At 48.1% G+C, this 15,610-nt stretch overlaps 1 protein-coding gene across 3 annotated transcripts in view; it reads right to left on the bottom strand.

Moving 5' to 3' along the window:
• Positions 1–603: 603 nt before the first annotated feature.
• Positions 604–15,610, bottom strand: part of CLUH (clustered mitochondria homolog) — a 33,629-nt gene continuing 18,622 nt past the window's right edge. For all 3 annotated transcript variants that reach the window (XM_058854472.1, XM_058854473.1, XM_058854471.1), the window contains exons 11-26: positions 15,063–15,280; positions 14,530–14,634; positions 12,754–12,854; positions 11,231–11,383; positions 10,559–10,621; positions 9,706–9,950; positions 8,843–8,927; positions 8,236–8,389; positions 7,785–7,924; positions 7,594–7,674; positions 6,894–7,019; positions 6,341–6,462; positions 5,035–5,128; positions 4,142–4,276; positions 3,064–3,137; positions 604–2,509 (exon numbers count right to left, since the gene is read on the bottom strand). In XM_058854472.1, the coding sequence (XP_058710455.1) occupies positions 2,341–2,509; positions 3,064–3,137; positions 4,142–4,276; positions 5,035–5,128; positions 6,341–6,462; positions 6,894–7,019; positions 7,594–7,674; positions 7,785–7,924; positions 8,236–8,389; positions 8,843–8,927; positions 9,706–9,950; positions 10,559–10,621; positions 11,231–11,383; positions 12,754–12,854; positions 14,530–14,634; positions 15,063–15,280 (2,065 nt within the window). In that variant the 3' untranslated portion in view covers positions 604–2,340. The remainder of the gene's footprint in view (positions 2,510–3,063; positions 3,138–4,141; positions 4,277–5,034; positions 5,129–6,340; positions 6,463–6,893; positions 7,020–7,593; positions 7,675–7,784; positions 7,925–8,235; positions 8,390–8,842; positions 8,928–9,705; positions 9,951–10,558; positions 10,622–11,230; positions 11,384–12,753; positions 12,855–14,529; positions 14,635–15,062; positions 15,281–15,610) is intronic.

The raw sequence follows: 15,610 nt of genomic DNA, 5'->3' as shown, positions 1-15,610 counted from the left end.
CTGCTCTGTAGGTGTGAAATTGGTTTGGATCAGCTCTCTCCAGTCCCAATACAGCACTGCTGGGCACTGAAACATTTTTCAGTGGACGGGTTGAGTTAGCTGCCTGCCTCCAGCCCAGCTGTGTCCCAGGGCCCATTTGAATCAGTTTTTATACTTTTGTTTAAGAACTTGTGAACAGAGTAATGAGAACCCCTAGAACCCGAAAGAGATAGTGAGGTTCAGCCAGATGTTGGTAAATGCAGTTATTTGCCAGCCTGCATTGCCCTTGGAGCTGCTTAGCTGTGGAACCTCAGTAGCCAGGACTTGTATCCTTCAGCTTCATTTCACATGGGTATAGCATCCCCAAGGCTATGTCCCTGCTCCCACACCTCCCCTGGGATGAGAGGGCAAAGTGACTCCTGCCCCCAAGCACAAATGGATTCTGACAGCAGAGGTTATGGTCCTGCCCCCTCTGGGCTAGGGTTGTGACTCTGGTACTGATTTACAGGTTTCAAAGCCTCCAGGTCAGCTGATGCTGTTGTCTCAGCCCTGCTCCTACTCAAAGAACAGGAGTGGTGGGTGCAACACCTGCACCCAACAGTAAAGAACCAAAAAAGTACCTGCAAGAGTTTAAAAAGCTTTTAATGGACTGTAAGACACTAGTAAAAGAAAAATCTTGTAGGAAAGATGCACTGTAGTAATTTATTGATTGCTTTCCAGGAAATGCAGAATTTTTCTAATAGGAGCAAGTTCGTTTGCAGTGAAGACTGTTTTGTTGCCTCCAACACCTCAGAGGCTGCTCCCTCCTTCCCCCCCACCCTGCCCCGAGTTACAAATACCTGGAGGGTCAGACAGGAAACGGAGGGTACAGAGCACAGGGACAGCACTTGGCTCCAAGGGTCAGTAAAAGAAGCAGCGCGGATTAGCATGGGTACGGTTCAGGACATACAACGCGAGGGAGGGAGAGGCTGGGTGCCGGCAGCGCAGGGCTGCGGCCAGCCCACCGTTCTTCTACAGCTTGATCTGCTTGGAAAACAGGACATTCAACTCTGTCGGCATCCCAGGGCCTGCAGCAGCCACATCTTACCTGCTTGAGGACAGTGACAACCCACAGGATGTGCGTGGGAGGGGACAGGAGGATTTCTTAGTGACACTTGCCATTCAGTACCGTCCATTGCCAGCAATGGCAGCTCCCAGTGCCAGGCCCAAAACCAGCATGCAAAAACACCTGAGACAAAGGTATTTGCCAGAGGTTTCAGTGCTACAGGAACTTAAGTTTTTATTTAAACCCCTTCCCCAAAACCTGTTACTTTCCGGTTGTGATTCTGTCAGGTTCAGGGCCCTCAGCTCTGTGTCAACAGCTGCTATTGCACATGACACCAGATCTCCACTTCTAAATTCTCCTCCACTTTCTCCTGCCCTTAAATAGGGCTGAGATTGCCTCCTCACGCCCCTTAGCTCAGCCCTCATTTAACAGCATTCCCAGCTCTCCGAGGCACTGGGGTTTCCACTGCAATGGAAATTTGTGCGCTTTTTTAAAGATCAAGCCCTCACTCTTTGGATACAGTATCCCAAGTTACTCAGCTGCAAGCAGAGCAGAGGTGGAACAGTGAATATCATATATATATATCTATATATATATATATCTATATATATATATCTATCTATATCTTTACCTTGAAAATCAGAATGTGAATGTTACAAAACCCCACTGAATTGCCAAACTGCCAACCAAACATAGAAAAAAATGGTTAAAGGAATCCCATGGCTATATCCTGATGTAGAAAATGCTGTACATCCCCCACTTCCACATGTCACAAGCTTCAGTCACCTCAGTAACACAAATATGGCTGTTCTCAGCACAATCTTGAATAGTGACTGGGGGAAATCAATCTTTTGGCTTGGAATCCACGTTTTACAAGAACGTGGAGCAGTGATGGGGCTGGTTCTTTACTGGTTTAGCAAAGCAGTGTCCTTAGTCAACATAAAAATGACCTGAGAAATGTTACATTCCTCCAGACAGTTCATTTGGAATTCATATGTACAAAATAGAAATAACTGCTGCGCACACACATGACACGGACACACACACACGGCAGGAGGGCCCCGCGCGCCAGGACGGGTCTGTGCTGCCTCCGGCCACTTCCCCTCGCGTGGCAGACACAAGCTTGGGCAGACAGATTACATTGCTCAGATTAGTTCTTTGCATTGTGTATTAATTGTACCAGTGCAATAACATTGTCAAAAAGGAGGAGCTGCTCCAAGGGCAGCTAAGGCCCTGGGCCAGATTCAGAAAAGGGTGGTTTAAACTTTTTTTTTTTTTTTTTTTTTTTTTTTTTTTTTTTTTTAGCGAGGTACACATTAAGCAGAGCTCTGTGTTAAGGGGATGGCAGTGGAAGGCATGCTTGGCTCAGCCTCTTTCTCCTCCACAGCTTTGTCCTCTGCTTCCAGCTGTTCCCCACTTTTCATGCTTTCCTGGAGCTGCTGGCGTCGCTGCACCTCGGCTTTAAGGTTCTCCAAGTCTTTTTGGCTGAAGGGGAAAGTAGCAAGGGGAGCAGACATTAGACTGGCCATGGGAATGGTGAAGCACCACGACAAGGTCATGTTCAACAGGGGGAACACTCCTTGCACCTCCCTCCCTCACAGCTCAGCCATGGCTGAGCAGGGCTAGGGCCCAGTTTGCTGGCTAGGTTTGAACAAAGAGGCACCAGGATCTGCTCCCTCAGTGGGGCTAGGGCAGAGCAGAATGTTCATCTTGCTGATGGCAAGGCAGCCTCCAGCTGCTGATGCGGCATTTTTACCACCAGTGATTATTTACAGCCTTAGAAGAACAGTCCTGGCTCAAGTCATGTATTTCCACCATCATCCCAATCAAATTTTCAACTAGCAGTAATAAAAGACAATTCATAATTAAAAAAACAATCTAAGAGTCCTGCTGTTTACAGTGATCTTGATGCTAATCAAGGCCTGAATTGGGATCTTGGCTAAAACAAACAAATCCTGGGGAGCTGGTTTCTGCTCTCTTGCAAATGAAGACAATACAGACTTGATTTTTAAGGGCATAACCCATAAGAATCACTGTACCTTAGTGGAATGAAGAGAATTCCATTGATAATGTTCAGCTGCTCCAGGACACTGGCCATACTGGGAGCTGTGAACTACATTGCAAGAGAAAAGTTTTAGGAGTCAGAACCTACTCTGGAACTGCTTAGCACATCCCATTACCAAAAGTTGAGAAAATGGCATAATTTACATTATCTACCTCTGTATATCCATAAACTGGAAAGCACCATCTAGAGATTCCCACCAGTCCCTGTGGGACCTCCTGCTGAACCCTGCAGGACTTCAGGTAAATACATCATGGTGCCAGTTCCAAAATGTGTTGGGTTGTCTACCCTCCTTCAAGTCTTTTAACAAGGGTAAACCCTTTAGTGCTATTTTTATGGGTTTGAGCCTCTTCACTGCCCACAATTCCCTGGACTTTTATTTGATTCAAGGTCCTTGTGCTCCCTTCATTGCCATGAACTCCTCAGGTCTGCTGCCAGTTCTCCACAGGGAGAAGAAAACCGACACACAGAGCACTGTCACACTCTGTCCTCCCTGCAGCTGGAGCCCTCTTTCCCAATCTGCTGGGGTACAGTCTGCCAGGGAGAGCACCAATGGCTCAGGCCAGGTACTCAGCCAGGCACCTGGAAGCAGGCAGGAGCAGCTGGGTTTGGCCCAGGAGGGCCATTCATTGCTGCTCCATGTAAGGTAAGACAGCCCCTCTGTGCTCCCTGCCCAGCCGCCCCAACCACATCCCTGGAAGGAGAACAAAGCATCTCACAAAGGATGACAGCATTTTTGAGGATGAGGAAACTGAAGTATTTCTGGGTTGAGCAACCTGCTGCCTGGCAGTGAGTCAGCAGCAGGGCAGGGTTGTGTGCAGATGTGCCAGGCTGGCACCCCAGGAGCCGTTCCTGTACCCCGCTGCTTCCCCAGGCATCCTGCAATGCTGTGCTCCATCTACACAGTTGACACCACACTGTCTGAGCCACTGCCCCAGCAAGGGCTTCTGCCTGGGAAGGGACAACCGCTACCCCCTCCTCTCAGCCCATGCCCCTCAGGAGCAGCTGGACACAACGTGCTGCTGGCACAGCACGATCCCAGCGCTGCGGGTCACCTTCAGTGGCATGATGTTGGCATTGGAGCCATTCTTGTAGATCTCATTCATTGTGCGCTGCAGAGCGACCGCTTGCTGCGTCAAATATTTCAAGTACTCGGAGCTCTCTTTGGTCTTTTCATGGTGTTCACCGAGCTGATGGGAAATGGGAAAAAAAAAAGGGTTCAACATCACAAGTGAGAACAAGACCCAACCCAGGGAACACACCCGGGTGCTGCCAGCTCAGTGTCCCTACAGGAACTCAGCAAAATGGATGTTAACTGCCTTGGCATACAAAAAACAGTAAAACAGTTCCTCTGGGAGCCTTCTTATCAACATTTCACATTTTCATCAAGTGGGAACATATCTGCTGGTTGAGCAGCATTCCCTGCACTGGACTCTTCTTACAGGAGCAGCATCCTAGCATCCCCCCACCTGGACCAGTATTCCAGCATTCCCCACACTGGGCTGTGCCCTCAGCTGAGTCACCGCGTGCAGACGTGCTCAGACAGCCCCAGGCTGGGGCAGGAGTTTCACTGAACAGCAGCCAGGCTGAGAGCTCACTACCAAACCAGTCTGGAGCTGTTATTTGAAGACAAAAGATGGGAAGAAGAAACCAGTTTTTTTCAAGCCCCACCAGAACATGGGACCATGCTACAACAGAAGTGCTTGTCCAGCCATGGGAAGAGCACGGACACATTTGCAGGAAGCTGAGCAAAGACTCCTGGCATAGCAGTGGGCAGTTACTGCACAAGGCAGGCAATTCTGCACTGGCCCTACAAGGACTCCTTGGCATCTGCTGTTTGTAAGAAAGGCCTTCTCAAAGCCCAGGCTGGGCACTGGTTTGCAGTGGAACTGCTCAGTTCTGGCCCTGCAGTGACAGCTCGCGAGTGCACCATGGGACCACACATCACCTGATTCTTGTAGATGGTGTAGCCTTCCTTTTCATGCTGCAGAGCCGACCGGAATTCTGCTTTGCTCTCGTACACTCGGGCAACCAAGTGGTGGCTGAGAGAAGGAAAAGGGTTGTCACTTCTCTGAAGAAGAAACATTTGTGTTGCAGTGAGTGTGACTGTGCCATCACACTGTCTGGGCTGAAAGTCTTAACATGAGCATGAAAGGAGACTGAATGCAGCACCGTGGGAGTTACTTATTCCCACCCAGCTGAGGATTCAAATACTACACTCATTAAGGTTGGATTTTAGTTGGAATGCTGAGAAGTGACCTACAGGGGTAAAGACTGAGCTGGGCATCTTTTGTCCTGCATCCAGAAAAGCTGAAGGCCACAGCAGTGAACCAAAGGGAGAGGTGCATCCATGGGAATACCCTGGGTTTGGATTTACTAACTGGAGAGGAAGGCTGCAGCCCTAAGCCCTCAGGCCTGAGTTCTCTGGGCTCTCGCCAGCTGGGAGAGCTGACTTGCCTTGGACTGTTGGCCTTGGTGCTTCTGGAATGAAAAAGAAATTGCTGCGTTTGGCAGTGTTTCTCTGTGGGAGGGCACGGGTGTCTCCAGGTATCCCAGTGCCACTAAGGGACAGCTGAAGACGCTCTGGGGCCTGAACATTCATCAGCCACTGGAGAACAAGGCAGGCTTTGCAGGTGTTTAATCAGCTTGATTTGCAGCCTGATGGCAAACAGATGGCTGCAATGTGGCAGCAAGAACTGGGAGTGGGCCATGCCTGGCTAACAGAGCCAGTTCTGCACTGAAGTCAGAGGGCATCCAGCACTGCAGCAGTGGGCACTGGGAGCAGATCCTACAGGTGTCACCACTCCCAGCTCCCCTGGGAACACACAGAAGCCTTTTTATTCAAATACAGGACTTTATGGCAAAGGACAAAAGCACATTAAATGATTCTCAAAGATCCCTCCCTGAGGGCTGGAAGAATTAAACATGAGCATTTAATGCACTGTCCCTGCCTCCCAGTGCAATTCCCTTACAGGCTCTCCAACCTTTACTCCCCACACACATTTTTCTACCGAGATTCCACAGGTCATCTTGATAGATTTTTTGAGCAAGCAGCATCACAGCAGATCCCACAATTAACGTTCAGAACAGCTCTCCATCCTTTGAAATAACAAACTTGGGTCCTGCCCCATGACCTTGGCTTGGGGACAAGACTGAATATCCAGTTCTCAAGCCCAGCCGCTCCCATGCAAGTGCTGGGTGACTGTGCTCGCTCTGACAGCAGTGACCCAGCCCAGCACCCCACCCTGCCTCACCTCAGAGCAACCTTCAGAGACTTGGAGCCGTGATACTTGGAGCTGATGGCCAACGCGTTCTCCAGGAACCGGAGGGACAGGTCATACTCCATGACCCCATGGAGCACCAGGCCAATGTTGTTCTGTACAGAGAAGCCAAGCAGGCATTAGGAAAGACACTGACACTACAGTTCCTGCTCTGTGAGCAGCGGGACCCCACAGGTGTGTCACTGCCAGAAGGGCTGCAGGCCCTGCAGCAGTAACATGTGACAGGGACGTCAATAAACTTTTTTACGTTCTTGTTCCACTGGCATAAACTGGAGCTTTCCTAAGGATTAGGAAGGTGCTCAAACCCCACCTGCAGAATCCCAGTGCACAGCTCAGCACAGAGGCTGACCCTCCCAAGTGAAAGGGTTAAACTCATTTTTTTCCTTCATCTGATGGTACCACTCAGTAACAACCCAGGGAGGAAAAGCACTGCCTAAACATTTGTTTTTAATGGCCATCATGTGGGCATCTTAAAGGCCAAGAGGTTTCTCAGAGATTAGGAACCTGAAGACTCTTAATTACTTACATCTAAGAGTGCCATTTCTGGATGATCCTCCCCAAATACCAACAGCATGAGGTAGCGTGCACGGTACAGCAGGTTCAGTGCTGTCGAGAGCTGGCTGTTTGCAAAGCAGTACAGAGCCAGGTGCATCTAGGACAAGAGAAGGGACCCAGCATGAATGTAAAGGAAACTAATCTCTCCTTTCCACTCTTCAGCTGCACATGAATAAAAAGTCTTCCTCACTGATTAAAGAAGGCTTCAGCCACTTCGAAAAGTCCAGTCTACTGGCTGATGCACAGCCCCACTGAGGTGTCCCTGAGGAAGCTGTGTGGTTTATTTCAGTTTCTTTTAACACCCCTTGTGAAATATTTCCAACCTGACTTGCATATGGATGTCATACTCTGACTGTGTTTTGGGAGAGATTCTATCCTCTGTTTTTGACATAAGCCCAGGGCCAAAGCCAGGAGAATTAATACATCTAAATAAAGATGCAGCAGACAAACACTGGAAACCTAGGTTAAGCAGGACAAATAATGAACATGCAGGACACACTCAGCTTTTCACTTTGCAGGATCATAAGAGATGATGAAGTGGAGAATTCTGGAAAGAAAGCTGCAGAAGAGAGGAAAATGCAACTGTTTTCCAGCTGCAGACATGAACTAAGGCTCCCAGACTGCAGGCAGACCCCTGAGGTGGTGCTGCTCCCCCAGCTCTCCATACTCACATATTCTTGGATGGTGTTGGGGTGTTCGATGCCCAGGACCCTCTCGCTCATTAGCACCGCTTTCTGCTGATTGCTTAAGGCCTGAAGAGAGCAGAACACAACCCCGGGCAAGTCACACCACGCTGTGAGCTTGAGCAAGCGTGGCAAAGGAATGACAGCACTGAGGAGATCCCCGCAGAGCCCCTGCTTACCTCTGAGTAATCTCCCATGATATAGTTGAGCCGAGCTAGCAGCCTCAGGCAGGCACAGATTTCTACATGCATAGCACCATACACATTGTTGAACAGGTTTAAGGCTTCATTGATGAGCTCACAGCCCTCCTTCAAGAAACCTGAAAAGAAGGTACACACACACACATATATATATATATATAACTCCCAACACTGCTGGAGACAAGAAGTGAGACCAGAAGTGGGATAAACAGACACTTGTCACTGCCCTGGGGGAAGGGTACCACTGCCCTGACCCATTCTTGCTCATTGCTGGTGGCTTTACAGCAGGAGTGTTCCAGATAGTCTGGGAGACCAGGATTCTCTACCAAATTGGGGTTGGCAGGGGTGTCCTGGTGGCCATGCCCCACACACCCTACTCCTCCCATTATCAGTGATCATCCTGAGAGGCAGAGGCACACGGGGGCTGTACCTTGCTGAACTTTTGCTTGCCCACTCTGGAAGAAGTGGAAAGCATCGGAGGCCTTGGGGTTCACATGCTTCACTACAGGGAAGATGTTAAGAATATCCTCTTCTGTGAAAGTGGGCTTGTGCCTGTTGTCAAAGTTGTACTCCTTCAGCAGGATCTGGAGGGACCAAAAAGAGCGGAGAGCACAGTTACCACTTCCATAGGCACTTGGCAAGAAAAATTGCAAAATTCTAAATGTGGATTCACAGTCAAAACTCCTGTACCACGACCTGGGACAGAACTCCTCAAGGTGGCCAGATGTAGGTGTGCACCACCACCTGTGCATGCCAAAATGGCACCCTGGTGACAACACTGAACCCGTGACAGGAGAGCTCATACAGTTATACTCCCACAGCCCACAGAGGAGCGGGAACCCTAGCTGTTCTTCCAAGTTTACCCTATGAGGGAACTGGATTAGAAATCTCATTCTCAGAGCTGGGACCCGTATTCCAACATGAACACCACAAAGACCTTTTGGGGCTCATGCTGTGCCTCCAAAACACATTGCACTTGCTCTTCATGTTCCTCAGTACAGAACATAATGGCAAGGGACGGAGGATGTGGATCTTACCTGGACTCCAGTTTTGAGGGAGATTTCACGGAGCAGGGTGATTTTCTGTAGATTATACACTTCAGCTGCTTGGTCAGCATTCTCACTGCAGAAAGCACACACAAGCTTCAGCTCTCAGGGGAGTTTCTGCTCAAGGACATCACTCCACTGTGGGAACCTGAGGCACAGGTCCCTGTACAGCCAGGTGCTAACTCAAACCAAAGACTAACTGCAGAGTTTGCCCAAGGTCTGTGAAAGCCTACAGGGCACAGCAGTGCTTTCAGAGAAATCCTACATGTGTTCCCAAAGCCCACTGCAGTGTTTGGGCTGAGTATCTTCAGCTCTTGGTGAGGAGTGAGCAGTCCCTGACATGAGGGCATGATCACTGTCCAACTACCAGAAGTTGGTTTATCCAACTAGCCATGGCTTTTCTTTTGGGCCATTTCATTGGTGCTTCCCGTTTAGCACTCACAACGTGCCCCTTCCTTATTCCCCCATCTCTGCTCACATACAGGAGCAGCTGTCCTTTTTTTGGAACAGAAGCTTCCTTCAGCCTAAGTAATTGTTGACAGACAAGTATCTTCTGACTATACTATTTCTGCTTCTCACCTTCTGATCCCCTCTGTCCCCTTAGGAAAAGCTTCCCTTCCTCCCCTGCTTTTCATGGCTGCCTTTGCATCATAGGTTTCATCTAATTCAAAATTTCACTTCCCCCTTCCTACTCTTTGCCCAATTTCTTTCCATTAAAGATCTGTGTAAGTCCTGCAAGGGTACAAATTTTATTCAAAAAGAAAACAAATCAAAAAGGGAGGTCCTGTTAAAGAGCAAGAGCTACAGAAGTTTGGTGAATCCAGGGACAAGCCAGGGTCACTTGCTCCACTTACCATTCAAGACTGAAATCAAAATAGTTCTTTGCTTCTGAACAAATATTCTTCCATAGTTCCTGAGGGGTCATGCTGGCCCACGCAGTGTTATCAGCATTTCCAAGGTTCCTGTTTTTCCTTTTCTTATTCTTCTTCTTGGAGACCAGCTCATCAGCTGGAAGATGGGCAATGGGATTTGGGAAGGAGCTCAGAAAACAATTGAGGAAGTGGCTGATGGCGGCAGATAAACCTGACAGCTCCACACCCTACAGTGAGACACCAGAGTCAGTCCACAAGAGGGACAAGAAGCCAGTGTTTACAAGTGGCAGATGGACAGACAGAGTGATGTCAATGTAGGATTACGTATATGCCTATATGTGTGTGTATATATATATATGTAATGTGTGGTTACATTTTGGGCTGCTACCTGGGACAGAGAAAGCAAAGAAGACTTTGGCACTGGAACGAAGCCAGGTGTATTGCTAGGCTGTGTGTGAACAGCTACAAGGACATGTAGTGTTGAGCCAATTAAAAATGTTTCTTAGAAGGGAAAAACAACACTGTTTAAGAGGAAAAGGTATTACAAGGAAAACAAGCTGTGATTTCACTTTTAAAAGCCTCCAACATCATGAGTGAAAGATCTGGGGAGGAAAAACACGAATGATTGCTCTCCGAGAAAGCTTTCTTCAAGTGGGAACTTGCTTTGCATTACATACAGGCCTGTACCTATTTCAGTGCTAATGAGCTTGTAGTTCTCATTGCCACGCAACCCCCAGGAACTGCCTAATGAGAGGAGAACCCCAAACAGCTCTGTTTGTGGAAAAAAGTCATTAGGGAGGACACATGGAGCAAGAGGTCAGATTGCTGGTCATACCTGGAGGTATGTCTTGAAGATGTGTTTGGCTGATCGAGTGATCAATTCGCTGATTCCAATTTTCTGCCCAAAGGAATAAAGAACAGACTGTGAGTCCATTGGCAAGAAAATGGAATAATACACTGGGCTTTTGAAATGGTCTTTTAGCAAGATCTGCAGAAGATACACTATTCTCCCTGCAGCACAGAACAGCAAAAGCATTTGACAGCCCTCCCGGAGCCAGTGAGGAGCCCCTGGCACCTCTGTGCTTGGTGCCCACAAGCCAGCACAGCAGTATGGCTCAGCGCAGCTGCAGCAGTGCTTCAGGGGCTGCCACAGCCCAGCCTCTGCCTGCTTCTGGGCAGCCACACTCACAACACTTCAGAGTTTGATCCAAAGCCCAGATGTGTCTTAGAGGCTTGAAAAATGCATGGCTGAAAATCCAACTGTGTTACTCTATTACAGTTGGGAATCCCTGAAGCAATCCTCTACCCAAAAGATACTCGCAGTTCCTAACATTATGAAAGCCATTGAGGATTTGGGAAAAAACCTCCCCAGCTACCACTTAGCAGTCCTCCTCCCTCCCCCACTATTTTTGAAGCTGTTTATTTTTACACAGAGAGATCAACTGGCCAAGTGGGAATCTCCTCGGGACAAACTATGCCAGAGTGATTTGAACTGCCTGATGCTTACAAAGATGTGATCCAGCTGTGCACGGCCAGGGGTCTTGGTGATGAAGTTGATCACTTTGCCCAGGTAACGCATGTTGATACCCCTCTGGTGCATGGCCTCAGCCAAGGTCGCCCCATCCATCGGGAGCACCGTGTGATCCAGGCAGTCCTTGACCTGCAGGGTATGTACAGACTTTGGTTACTGAGGACAAACATGAAGGAAAGAACTTCCACTTAAACACACCAGGAGGCAGGACAGGTGTTCCCTAATGCCACTGCAGATACCTCATTACCTGGGGCTGAGGGTCACCCTGGAAGCAGGCTCTGACCCCAAATAAGACTCTTTTGCTGGGTAACACAGGGACCACCAGGCAGGGGGGGACATCTGCAGTAGCCAGCCCAGTCTGGGCCAGCTCCTTGCCCCTGGGGCCAGTTTCACTCAGTCTCAGCAGGGAAGGAGCAGTACTACACTCTCAGAGGCAGAGGCAAAACAACTCCTGCTTCTGCAAGTAGCAGGCTGACCCTTTTTTAAGGGCCTCAGAGTCACTAACTATTTACCATTTCCAATTAAAAGAGACGTGCAGCTGTGCACACATAGCTGATAAGGACAAAGGGCACTTGCATGTTAAGTTGTGTTGCAGTGCTGATAAACAGTTGTTTAATTCACGTCATGGAGTAACACCAGCTCCTCTCTGATATGCACAGGACTACCTGCTACAGCAGCTGGTCTGCAACCTGCTCTCACACAGGCCTGTGCAGCGTTTTGGGTTTATATAGGAGCATCAAAGACCTTGTAATCAACAATCACTGAGCACTTTTCTGACTCACTCAGCATCTTTTTTGTTTAAAGACTGAATAGCTGGTTCTGAAGGTTGTGCTGACTATAGAATAGTGGATTTAGAGTTCAGAAGAAACTTTCCAACAAGGAAAACCCTCTCCTACAAAAGATCCACAACTCTTGGAGTAAAGCTCATGAGTTTTCCCCTGCCAGTTCCAGTGCCTGCTCTGACAGCTGCATTAGCCATCAATTCAGCAAGTGTCCCAGGAAAGGAGGAACTGGGATTTCTTATCTGGCCAGGTAACATCCATGCTTGGTAACATCCAAAATGCCTAAGACTTAGAGAAGGAGTTTTTAATGACTGCTATTAGTAAAAACAATTTCCCAGTTCACTTCAAATTATTAGTCACTGACTGAGTCACAGCCAGGGTCAGCTAAAACAATAAGCTGTGATGGATGCCCAGGGCTAGGGAGGATGGCTTATGTGGTCTCTATTGACCCAAACTCTTCGCAATAGCTTTAATTACCAGTGCCAAAAATTTTTTGTTGGATTGAGGTGATAAAGTTGTGTCATGATGTAAGATGGGAAATGGAAAACCCCTCATGCCCTGTATGCAATGCTCATGCTGTTCCCTGTGGTCCCCCATCAGTGCCAGAGCCTGCAGCTGCTCAGGTGAAGCTGGTGTCCCATAGGTCACCAGCGCCACTTCTTGCTCAGAGCAGCCAAGCCCTGAGGGCAGCCTCACTGCTGGCTTTGGGTTCCTTACCAAGCCTGGGATCTGGCACGACAGCAGGAACGCAGCAGCATCCTTCAGCAGCTGCTTCTGGTCCTGTACCTCCTCTTTGCTTGATTCGGGGAAGCGAACACCTGGGAGAGGAAAAGAGAAAAAACATCAACCACAGCCACTCACAGAAACAAGTTCCTATACACAAAGTACATAGTAAGAGCAGGTAAAAAGTTAAGAGTAATTGTCTCCCTGGAATTAAAGATGCTTGAAAAACTTATCTCAAACTATACACGTTTCGATGGGAAGAGCATTGGCTGCTGTGTTCAGGCAGGGGCTGGGCTGTTCAAACTCAATGGTTTGGCCATTCCCCTGCAATGTGCCTGCCCCAGTATTCACTCCCAGAAACACTCTGTGAGCTTCTCAATTTCCCAATAAAAAATATTGCTCCAAGTAATGGAAATTCATGTGTGATGCCTGTGCCTGAAGTGTGTATGTGAAAGGGCACTGTGACTGCTAGCTGAAACGTTACTAAAACAAACCTAGCCCTTTACTGAGGTGCCAACATCAGTCATTCAACTACAAGTGTTATTTTTTGTGTAAACTACTACATGAGTGTTACCTCAGTCTCTCAATTCTTCTTTGCCTTCTTTGGGCTCTGTTCTCTGTGGATATGACTTTCTATATTCTCTCAGCCTCCTCTGGGCTGAATTCTCTGTGAATACAGTTCTCTATAGTCTCCCAGCCTCCTCTGGGCTGAATTCTCTTTAAGATACAATTTTCTCTTACTCTCCAGCCTCCTCTGGGCTGACTTCTCTGTAGATACAGTCTTTCTTTAATTCCCCAGCCTCCTCTGGGCTGAATTCTCCTGGGATCCTCCCTCGTGGGGAGTTCCCCTTATCTCCATCTTCGTCACTCGAAGAAAGCCCCCGGACTCATTAGGTTTAGATTTCTCGGGTTTATTAAAGGATTTTTACAGAACTTGGCAGGTCCATCCAGACTAACTGCACAAGCTTAAATCGCCACGGCCTGGCCCATCTTGTTTTAATGATACAAAATGGCCCCGAACTACGCGGCCTTTTCACTCTTATACTAATTTCTATCCTATTAACTACTGACACGTATATTGTTATCATACCTTAACAAATAAGTTTTCTATATCTACTAACGTAATTAAAAGTGCGACTAACTCTAAACTAATTACATTCTGTGCTTTTATAAACTGCAGAAGCATGGAGAAGAAGGAAGAAGAAGGACTAAAAACTACACCCTTTTTCCTCCATCTTTACTCCATGTGTGGAACCCTCTTAAAACTTATACTTTCACCTCTGTGTTAAAAAAAACTTTTTCTACTTTTTATTTAATCTCTTACAAGCTCTGGCTTATTCAGGGATATTTGGAAGCCTTTTTATCAATATTATATACAATTGATGTATTTTTCAGAGAATTACACAAGCAGAGAAATATTCCTGCATTTCTAGACTCCTACACATGAGGATCAAATTTGATTTTTTTCCTCCCTTTTCTTCTTTTGACATGGTCTCACAGCTGGGATGCTTGGAGAATCCCAGAAGGATTCTTGGCAGCAGCCCGCAGCCGTCCCGTGAGTGCGCACCGCTCCCCGCCTGCAATTGGCAGCTCCAGTGTGTGGAATGCATTGCTGCTTCCTCTCTCTGCACTCTGCTTCACAGAGGGCCCTGCACCATGCCCAGCCAAACAAAAGCCAGCAAGAGCCTTGGCTAGAGAACAGTTTTTGTCTGCAGCTGCCTGGACACAGCTGCCCTCTGAAGGGCTGGTCCCAGCTCTGGGTACACGTACCTGGTGAGAAAATATCTGGGTTAAACCGAATATCAAATGATGTGTCACTAATGGAGCCTACAGCCTTGCAAGCATTCCGAATCACTTCTCTGCTTTTGGGATCCACTGGAGCAGGAAGAAAAACAGAATACAAATGAATGTGGAGTTCAGGAAATTACACACCTAGCTATTAAATTAAGTTTTGTTACTAAAAACAGCAATGATGGCACATTCTGAAGAAATCCATTATAAAAACAATCAATTGTAAAGGAGAATGGCTGCAAAGTCTGAATAAGAGCACATAAGATGACCCAAAATCCCCACAGACATCCTCACCTCCAAGCACAGGCACTCAGAAATCCAAGCTTGGGGTTCCCCAAGGTGCCTGTGCACTGCTGGCCTCCTGCCTGGCCCCGTAACTCCCCTGCACTCCACAGGCCAGCCAGTGCTTGTCCTGTTTAACCACCAATCATCCCCACCACCCCCAGCCTGGAGCTGCTCCAGCAGTGACAGCCCACCAGGCCTGCATGGAGCTGGTGCTGAGGATGAAATACCTGTTCCATCGTCAGATGCGATGGTCTCGGCGAGCTCCTTCACCTGATCAAGTCCAGTCACGCTATTGTCTATTTTGCCATCCTCTGACTCAGGCCGCTCGCTGTCTGCGGCACCGTTCTCTGCAGAGGCACCGTTCTCCAGCGCAACTGAGCTCTCCTGCTTGTTGGCTTTCTGCTGCATCAGCTGCAGCGCAGCCAGCTTCATGAATAAGAGATACCTGCAGCAAAGGGAAAGGAAAATTCAGCACAACAGAATCCCAGAGCACCACATGTTTGGAATGTGTCCCACTCCCTGTGCTCTCCTGCCTTGCCAGCACCAAGTGACCCAAATGTCCTACGACAAGCACACAGGATTTTTTCCAGCACCTAGAAACGGAAGTAATATTCAGGACATTGGGAAAGCCTTAGTAAGAAGCATAAATCCTTCCCATTCCCTAGCCATCAAGTGGAAAGGATACCTGCAAGGGAGGAAGAACTTCTAAATGTTTTGACAGGAATCAACAGTAACAGATCTGGAGACTAAAACACAAACCATCTCTTTCCCTGGC

The sequence above is a fragment of the Poecile atricapillus genome, chromosome 21, assembly GCF_030490865.1.
Source record: "Poecile atricapillus isolate bPoeAtr1 chromosome 21, bPoeAtr1.hap1, whole genome shotgun sequence".
NCBI lineage: Eukaryota > Metazoa > Chordata > Aves > Passeriformes > Paridae > Poecile > Poecile atricapillus.
This window is presented reverse-complemented; position numbering and strand designations above follow the sequence as displayed.